Source organism: Ochotona princeps, chromosome 1, assembly GCF_030435755.1.
Source record: "Ochotona princeps isolate mOchPri1 chromosome 1, mOchPri1.hap1, whole genome shotgun sequence".
Lineage (NCBI taxonomy): Eukaryota > Metazoa > Chordata > Mammalia > Lagomorpha > Ochotonidae > Ochotona > Ochotona princeps.
Window position 1 is genome coordinate 90,801,779 of NC_080832.1, and position 10,423 is coordinate 90,812,201.

Here is a 10,423-nt window from a genome sequence, read left to right on the forward strand (position 1 = left end):
TTTCTCTCTGGTCCCCATGCTTTCAACAGTTGAAGACTGGAGTTGCTAGCATATTTTTCCACATACTCTCAAGGTAATACCTAGCTGTTCAAGGTAATACCTAGCTGTATCAGTCCCCGTATCTACTTAATTTCTATCTCCCCTTTTCTTGACATTAGAATAGTCTTTCTTTCTAGCCAAGCATCAGCGTTCTGTAAAAGAAGTCTTGGAACAATTTATCTGATATTTTTAGCTATTTTCATGAGGGTGATGGGATCCCCTGTGGTGTTTTTTTTGCACCAAACTGCTGAAAACCAAATACCTTTTGACAAGTGTATGCATGGTATATTAAAACGTAAAGAAATTTAGCAGTGCTTCAATAGGGCACCACAAATGTGAACACAGTTACTCAGTGCCAATTTTTGCAGAGCAGATACTGCTAGAACTGGACTTGGGGATGGGGAAGATCTTTATAAAGCAGTTTCTCAGGTGTGACAGTTTGGTTTAAGTAACCCATCCATACCCTTCCACATTGAGAGCAAGAAACATGCAAAAACAACTGTCAGACCTTTTTAAAACTGTGCTTAATATAAAAAATGATGCATGACCCATACCATTGCAATTCAGACAGCATCACTGAATAATTAAAAAGTAAACAAAACCTAAAGATACAAAATATGTACCTAAGGAAAAACATAATGAAAACAAAAAGCCAAGTATATTTGTAATTCAGATATTCTCATATTTCTCTTTCAGTGTATACTACTTGGAATTGTTTTATTTCTCCCAAAATGTAACATAGGGGCCAATGTTGTGGCACAGCAACTTAGGCCATGGCTAACAACTCCGTATTTTTTTGTTATATTTTTATTTTGAATTTTTGAATTTTGTGGTACAATTTTGTAGACTTGGATTTCTGCCCCCTCCAAAAATTCCCACCCCCGACAGATTTTCCCCATGTTGAACTCTGGCATCTTTTATGGGCACCAGTTCTAGTTCCAGCTGCTCCATTTCCAATCCAGGTCCAAGCTGATGCAACTGGAAAAAGCAGTGGAAGGTGGCCCATGTAAATCTGATTGGAACTCATGGATCCAACCTGGACCAGTTCTGGCCACTGCAACCATTTGGGAGGTGAACCAATGCATGGAAGGACTTTCTATATCTGTCTTTCTCTCTTTAACTCTGCCTTTCAAAAAAAAAAAAAAAGAAAAAACTCTAAAAAAAAAAATGCAGAGTGAGAAACGATCATGTCTCTTCCCAATACCTACAAATCTGTTCATACCACTTCTCTCACACTTGCTGTCCCAAACTAAAGCTCGTAATTACTGCCATCTCCAGATAACTCTCCTGCTAGGAACCTTAGCTATCACTATCAGAAATATCACAGTGTCATAGTTCAACTGTTTTTTGTTTACCGACGCATGAATAATTTCCTTTTATTATACCTGGTTTCAAAAAGATACAATCAGTTCTCAAAAACACAATGTCCTCCCAACTTTTTCTTTTCATTAAAAAGGCAGATTTGCAGAGAGGAGATACAGAAAGATCTTCTGTCCATGGTTATTTCCCCAAGTAGCCACAATGGCTAGAGCTGAGCCAATCCAAAGCCAAGAGCCAGGAGCCACCTCCAGGTCTCCCACCTGGATGCAGGTTATCCCCTTGAGCTATCCTCTACTGCTTTCCCAGGGCACAGGCAGGGAACTGGACAGGAAGTGTTTGTGCCCATGTGGATCCTGGCACCTGCAAGGCAAGAACCTAACCACTGAGCCATCTTACGGGGCTCTCCCCCTATTCTTCGTAAGAATGACTGTTCTAGTATCTCAATTGCACCCTCCTTCCCCTAACCAAATTTGAGTAAATGTAAATTGGTAACAAACAAGAATTAAATTAGTGGCCCAACCCAACTGACAGATGTGCAGGTCACAAATTCTGCTCTGTCCCGCCATATAACAACTTGCAAGTTTGTTTACTAGACAAACCTGTCCGCCAGGTTCTTTCATTGAGATGACTAATCTGGAAAACTTCCTTTATATGTGAATATATTTCTAGAAGACACTCTACCATTGCACCACATATACCCAAAATGTATGAAACACATCGGAAGACACCTGAAAAATCCTGATCTGTATTGTCAATGGTTACCTGCATCATCAATGTGGGCTCTTTTTAAAGGTTTTATCTTATCTTAAAAACAAGTTTCATCTTCTATCCATTGATTCATTCCAAAATGGCCCCAGTTGTCTGGGCTGCATCAGACCTAAAGCCAGAGCTGGGATGTGGATCTGGGTTTCCCATGTGGGTACAGAGGCCCAAGAACTTGAACTATTTTCCACTGCTTTCCCAGGAGCATCTACAGGCAGCTGGAACAGAAGTGGGGCAACCATGACTTAAACCCACATACGTATGAGATGCCAGCGCTGCAAACACCTTAACTCACTAAGCCACAGCACTGACCTGAGATATTTTTAATGTTTCTTTTTATTTATTGGTTAGACTGAAAGAGAAATACAAGGGTCTTCCAATTGCTTGTTTAATCCCCACCCCACACCCACAGATATCCACAGATATCCACAACAGTCAAGGCCAGACCAGGCTAAAGCAAGGAACTCAATCTGAGTGTCCCTTATAGCAGGAGTTCTGTGGGAACAACTAAGACAAGTAGGCATGAGTAATCTTCAAATAATCTCTGCAAAAAAGGGTAAGATGTCTTGGAAGAAAAATGTCAGAGGCTGCAGTCACTTCACAATAGCAGTGCTGAATGGGATTCATGGAAGATCAGGCAAACTATACTGGTCTTTTCTAAAGTTCATGGATGCCAGCTCACTCTTGCTCCCTCTCTCTCCCTCCCCCTGTGCAATTTCAAACAATTGTTTAAAGAGCTCTAAACTATAAGGCACATGGCAGAAGAATCAGCAGTGAGTTGAAGAGTACTCGAAGATCTAGGAGTGTCTGCCACAACAGTAAGCAAGAAAGACCCTGCCCTATCATCATAAATCCCCCAAAGGTAACCAGAATCCAACTAGTTAGAAAATGAATATAACAAATAGCAAAACAACTATAGCACTCTCCCCATTTATCTCCACTTCAGCTTTCCAGAGTAAGATCTGAGCTGTAGGGAAAGGATGGAAACCTAAAATTAGGTGACATGTTGGCACATTGGAATTTGATGAAATTGGGATTTCTTAATAATTGAAAATAAGAACAATTCCTTAGGACTAAATGTAACAGCCCATAAATATACCTGAACAGCAACTACCAGGGCGGGTGCAGGGGGAGCTGTTTCCTAAGTGCCTCCTTTCAACTCCAGTCCTTTCAATAAGCCATGATAGGTCCTTGAGTATTCCTCTTGATCCTCGATATTATGCCAACTTGTGCTCTAGCCAAAGGAATCATTTGTGCTTAAAAAAAAAAAAATCCCTGATGTTCCATTTTGCCTATTTAAAATGTCTTCAAGAGAAATAACATATTCACTCAAAATAGTTTGTTTTAGGAATCTATGTATTGACTAATCAGAGCCATCATTACAATTCAAATGTTTCACTCATCACTCCATTCTAGTTTTTTCATATTTTATTGCCCTGGTGCCAGTCAATACTGAAACTGAAATATTTAGTGGTTAACACAGATTCCTCTGGGAATCCTACTTAAACAAGGTCATGAGAGTGTTGCTTCCAAGAGCACTGTCCAAAAAATTCCTATACATAAAACTCCATCTAAGTCTGTTTCCAAGCAAAATTCCCTAAGATATGAAGATACAGGACAGGTTTGAAGGTCCCCAATTGGCAAAATCAGAAGTTTTGATCATAGATTATAATGCACTGAGTAAACATAATGAACCCACACTGACAGAATGAGGAGGGGAAGGAGGGAGGAAAAGGAAAACAGGATCTTTTGAACATCTGCTCATGAGAATAATTCTGGTAAGTGTAAAAAATGTATACTCAACATGTAGGAAGCATTTCAAAAGATATTTGCTTTTCCCTAGACTTAGCCATAAAAGTTAACACTGCTGTCAAGAATAACTTCACTAGTAAATGTAGATGGTTCTACATTGTGTACCTCTAGATATGCACAGCGTTGTTTTACAAAGCTGGTTTGATTTGAATATAGTTTTATGGAAACATTAGTTGAATATCCCACAGAATATGGGGCATAATAAAAATTAAGAAAAATAGGTAAGATAAAGGAACTGTTGCAGACACAAAGGAACAGCTGGAGCTGCACTGATCCGAAGCCAGTAACCAGGAGCTTTTTTCAGGTCTCCCAGGCAAGTGCAACATCCCAAGGTTTGGGGCCCATCCTCTACTGCTTTTACAGGCCACAAGTAGGGAACTGGATGGAAAGTGGGACTGCAGGGGCTAGAACCGGCACCCATATGGGATCCTGGTGCATTCAAGGCGAGGACCTTAGCCAGTAGGCCACCGCACTGGGTCCAGCTTCCAATCATTACTAACTTTAGCTAACCACTAGTAAACTGAGTTGATTTCTACCTCATAACATTCACAGTAAAATCCACATAAATCAAACATATGGCCACTAGTTCGTGTTAATAACTTAGAAAAGCAGCAGAGAATGGCTCAAGTCCTTGGGATCTTGCACCCATGTGTGAGACCCAGAAGCAGATTCTGGTACCCAGGTTCAGATCATATCTGGTCACTGTAGCAATCTGGACAGTCAACCAGCACATGTAAGTCTCCCTCTTTCTTTCCTTCTCTATAAAATCTTCAAGTAAAAATAAATAAATCTTAATTCAATAATAAGAAAATTAAAACCCAATAATTATGCAAAAATTACTGACACCTCACCACAGAGACATCCAGATAGTAAACATCTTTATAAAATTATAGCACTGCAATTTAAAGGAGATGCCACTGTCACATGTTAAACTGGCTAAGATCCAAAACACTGACATCACCAAATGTTAACAAGGGCATGGAACAGAAAGAACTCTTTCATTACTGATGGGAATGCAAAATCAAACATTTCTATCTATACTGCAGCAATTGTGTTCAATGGTATTTACCCAAATTAATGAAAAATTCATTTCCACAAAAAAATACCCATTTTATGGCAGTTTTACACATAACTGGAAGAAAATGTCCCTGTAGTTGAAGGGACACAGTGACACATGCAAACAATGGAGTATTATGCACTAAAAAGAAATTAGCCATCAAGTCTTTAAACAGTGAAGGAAATTTCAGAGTATATTACAAAGAAGCCAACCTGAAATGCTACGTACTATGTGCTTTCCCATATGCTCTCAAAAAGGCAAAACTATCGGCCGTAAGAAGATTGGTGTTGCCTGCGCTAAGGGGAGAAGGGCCAAATAACTGAAGCACAGAGAACTTAAGGCGATAAACCATCTGTGTAATACTATGTGCTGGATACACGTGATCACACATCTGTCAAAATCAACAGAATACACATATTCAACAGAGTGAAGCCTATGTAAATAGTGGACTTCGGATGATAATTTGTCAGTACACATTTGTCACCTGTAACACACTGGTGGAAAAAACTGACAGGGAGGCTGAGCATATGAGTTGGTCATGAGTTTCAGACCTTTCTACTCAGTTTTTCTGTGAAACTAAAATTACTTTTAAAACAGTTGTTTTTAAAAATACTATGCAAATACTTAAAAGCAACAAGATAAAATATTAACATAGTAGTTTCATAAAACAGCAAATGTAAAGAGCAAGTGCATTATGCATTGCTTTTTATGTGATGTAATTTGTGTAAAATAATGCATTAGATATACACACATTAGCTGAATGTACATTTTAAAAAGTCACGCTGCATAAACTGAACAGTGGTTCCTGGGTTAAGGGCTGAAAAATAAACTTTCTTTATACTCTTCTCTATAGTCTGAATATCTTACAAGTTAATATTACTTCATTACTATTTTAAAAAGTCAAAAATTCATTTTTGAAATACTTTTAAAATGTATTGTTAAAATGAAATTTGTAAAAATGTAGTCCAATAAGCACCTTTGTCAGAAACAGCCACAGTATTTATTGTACTTCCTGAACATTACCCCAGCTTTAGTAATATCCTAGAGTGGGATCCAGGATTCTTGCATTTTTTAGCTACCTGACCAGGTAAGTCTAATCTCTATCATTCCAAACTGCAATAAGTCAAATGAAACAATATTTCTGCAAGCATACCAGGAAGCCCTCTAGAAAACTAAACATGAAAGCAGTAGCTAGTATTAGTCTGGCCCAAAGCAGAAAAACACAAAATGATTAATTATTCAAGTATAATGAACCAGCATATACTCTCGAAAGCATTGCTGAATGAGGAAGAATATGGATTCTGTAAGGAGAAAACTGCCAAATGCGAACTACCCTTCTTCCTCTATTAACTGCCACCTGACCAAGTATACAGAGAAGCAACAGGTAAATGACTGTAAATCCATACAATGGTTCTACTTCAATTAATAGCACAGCCCCTCATGTTTAAAAATGAAAAGGTAAAACCAAGAGTTAACACTTTCTAAAGAGGTGAAGTATATGGACATATATGTCCTTGTCCCATTTCTGCACGTATTAAATTGATTACACCCCGTATCTCAGTCAAATGTTTGAGTACAGAAGTTAAATAACTTGGTCATGCTTCCTATCCCTCACTACCTGAAACATGCTTCTGGGAGCATTAGTAATGTAGAACATTCCAAAGAATCCCAGCTGTGCATTCTAGTGCATAACTGAATTGTGCCACACAGTAACAGTCAAAAAGGTCATTGCCCAAACAGAAGACTTTCCAATAATTTGCCTCATCACATGAAACTGAACTAAATAGTTAGGATTCCATTGGCCTCAAAAAATCCTCAAAGCTCAACAGTTCTATGAGCAACTCATACGAAGGTTAAGCTCTAAAATTTTTAAGTTGTTATTTATGAACAATTTTTAATTCAGATGAATTGAAAGTTCTTTCTCCTCCTTCTCTCAGCTTTCTCTATAAGTGACCCATCTTTCAGAAGTGACAAATTATCATGGATGTCTTTTGCTTCCTTTCATATTCGAAAAACAACTCACATTCAACTGCAATTTCAGCCTCTTGCTACAGATGGGATCCTATTTTACGTTGCACAACATTTAAAATCACAATCAGGTAAGAGTTATACAATCTTTGCAGAAAAATTAAAATCCTAATGACTTTCTAGTTCATTAACTATTTAAAATTTTTTATCAACTTACAAAATATGTAAATACATATTTATTGTCACTGTATGTATGTTTATGCATTTCGACTTCCTAAATATAAATGGCAATAGAACAACAAGAGTTTTATTAGAACTGTATTAGTAGGAAAAGGTTTATCTTGGCTCAAAGTTCTGAAGTCTAGAGCATGTTGCCATGTTTTGATGACAGTTAATTATAAAGTGGAAAGTAACCAATTCCTATAACATTAATCCATTCTAATCCAATGTCAAAATGGACAACACGCACATGAAAGGCATTGTTAATAGATTTCATGTTCAGGCATTCATATATGTAACTCCAAAAATTCTTTAGTTGATATCCAAATAAAACCACAGAATCCACATTTCAAAGTTTCCAAATCATACATACTTAGTATATTTTATATATACTCTATTAAAATCTGTTATATGGTCCTTTTAAAACTTGATTTCTAGAGTTTTAACACTTTTTTTCCTTTTGTTACTTTCCACAACATTTTTGGAGGTAAAAGGATTCCTTCCTCCCCCTCCCATTTTCCCCATATTATCATGATTAGCACAGTCCTTCAATAACAGAGGCTTAAGTTACTGTGTAAGTGTTTCATGGCACCATAGGTGTTACTACTATACTCTTGATCTTTAGTCTCAAACTTTGTTCAGAATTCTGACATTAAAAATTAAGATTTTACATTTGGTTTTCATTCAAGTTCTCAAGAAATGGAATTCTGGCATTGAAGATCTTACTTTGTTTCTAGTAATCACCAAAAATGGTCCTGTGATTTTCACAATCTAAGTGGGGGGGCGGGGGGAGAGATTACATCAAAATGGCTGCATATCAGTGCACTACTGAAATGTCTTCAATAATTTCAAAAAGGAAAATCTATCATGAATGAGCTACAAAATGAGTTTTAAATTCATGACTAAAACAGGACCTTGGCAGAAGGGCAGAGAATCAAGATACTCAAAGATTATGACTGGCTTGGCAGAGCTGTCTTACCCTCTCAGCCCTAAAAATATTTCTTCATTCAACAATTATTCACTGGGCATCTATTTATGTGTTAGACACACAATGGATAAACACTGAGTCCACTCAAAGTCCCTGCTTTCAAGTCTAAAAGATAGTGAATGAGGAAGTTAATAATCAAAAAATGTTATCAAAGAAAGACTTAGAGTTCGATAGGTGCGGGAACTGTTGAGCTGCCTGGAAGGAAGGCTTTGTTGAAGGCAGGGAAGGAAGGATGTATAGCATTCCGGAGAGAAAAGGAACATAGTGCCAAATAACATCTAGATGAGAACCTGAGACAGAAAAGTCTTTTAATCTAGTTGATCAAGAATGAAGTTGAAGAAACATTTCAAAATACGTACAGACTCTGGCATGGGAAGATAAGGCTCTATGGTTGTTAGCGAAGACAGTGGAGGGACAGGGAAGAGCACCTTAAGCTTGGAGAGAGATCTAAGACACTGTGGAGCCTTTACAGATATGTTAAAGAACTTAGATGCCTATTTCAAAAACAGTCCCATTACAGAGTAGTAGGTAGCAATAAGGGTTTCTTTTGAAAAAAACAAACCTAACTTTAGTGTATATTAGAAAAATAAATTGGGAAAGAAAAGATGGTTATGTTTCTAGTAACAGATCAACTAAATACAATAAACTTAACCAAGGTGGCAGAACAAAAGTGAACAGAAGTTACAATATTTATGAGCTGAAACATTACTGATAAGCCAATTTGATTAAAGATCTTGCGATAGATTATGTGAGGTTACGAAAGGATGGTAATATCGAAGTTTCTGGCTTAAGAAAAAACTTAGTGGATGTGGGAATTCCAGAGTGTGGGGAGACTGAAGAGGCCCATTTTACAGAAGGAAGTCCAGAGATAAAAAACCTTTGATGTATCTTTTCTATACTCAGTGGAAATCTCAAACTGGCATATTACACCTGTGGATAACAACATACAGACAAGTGAAGTTGTTTAGTACACATACATTGAGGTTTTCACAGAACCACCATTAAAAGCTTTTTTTGCTTCCCCAATTTCTTGTCAAAAATGGAGTAAAACAGTGTTACTGATTTTTATACCTTACATTAGATTGTTGGAGAAAAACAGGTTTGTTATTTTTTAATATCAAAATTTTTTGGTGGTCATAAAATCTCTTAACAGAATACCATCTTCCTTTTTGACAGGTGATTTTCTATGTCTCTCTTTAGTAAAGGGTTCTGTTCAACTTCGCTACAACCTTGGTGACAGAACTATCATTCTAGAAACTCCCCAAAATGTAACTGCCAATGGAAGCATCTGGCATGTGCTTAAAGCAGGAAGAGTTGGTGCAGAAGGCTACCTGGATTTAAATGGCATAATTGTAAGACAGACTGCTCTGGCAACAATGGACTCCCTGGACACCAATACAGACTTTTATATTGGAGGAGTGCCATCTTTAAATCTTGTAAACCCCATGGCAACAGCAAATGAACCTGTAGGTTTTAGAGGCTGTGTTCGAGAAGTTATTATAAATAATCAAGAATTACAATTAACTGAACTAGGAGCAAAAGATGGCTCAAATGTAGGTGACTGTGATGGGACAGCCTGTGGATACAATATTTGCAGAAACGGAGGAGAATGTATGGTAAATGGTACAACTTTTTCTTGCAGATGCTTGCCACAATGGACTGGAAATACATGCAGTCAGTCTAAGCACTGTTTGAATAACACTTGTCTCCACCAGTCACTTTGCATACCTAACAAATCCTCTTACAACTGCCTGTGTGCTTTAGGTTGGGTCGGAAGGTACTGTGAAAACAGAACTTCATTTTCAACAGCAAAATTTATGGGTAACTCTTACATTAAATACAGTGATCCAAATTATAAAGAAAGAAGCCTTCAGTTCACCACTGTATCTTTAAATTTCAGTAGTACTGAAACAGAAGGCTTAATAGTTTGGATGGGAAAAGCTCAAAATGAAGAAAATGATTTTTTGGCAATTGGTATCCATAATCAGACCTTGAAAATTGCAGTTAACTTGGGAGGAAAAATTTCTGTATCAGTAAGTGATAATAATATCACACTCTGTTGTAACAAATGGCACCATGTAGTGATCAGTCAAAATCGGACTCTTATCAAGGCCTACCTAGACAACAACTTAATCTTTCTTAAGGATATTGATCCACAGAAAAGGTTTGTCGCTCTGAATTATGATGGTATTTGTTACCTAGGGGGCTTTGAATATGGTCGGAAGGTTAATATTGTTACTCAAGAAATTTTCAAAAAA

The 10,423-nt window shown here is 37.4% G+C and overlaps 1 protein-coding gene across 1 annotated transcript in view; it reads left to right on the forward strand.

The window, feature by feature from the left end:
* The window catches only part of LOC131481299 (protein eyes shut homolog), a 1,058,324-nt gene extending 1,048,266 nt beyond the window's left edge, over window positions 1-10,058 (forward strand). Inside the window, exons 30-32 of the mRNA XM_058669692.1 lie at window positions 6,928-7,089; window positions 9,342-9,781; window positions 9,930-10,058. Of these exons, the coding sequence (XP_058525675.1) occupies window positions 6,928-7,089; window positions 9,342-9,781; window positions 9,930-10,058 (731 nt within the window). The remainder of the gene's footprint in view (window positions 1-6,927; window positions 7,090-9,341; window positions 9,782-9,929) is intronic.
* Window positions 10,059-10,423: the final 365 nt, after the last annotated feature.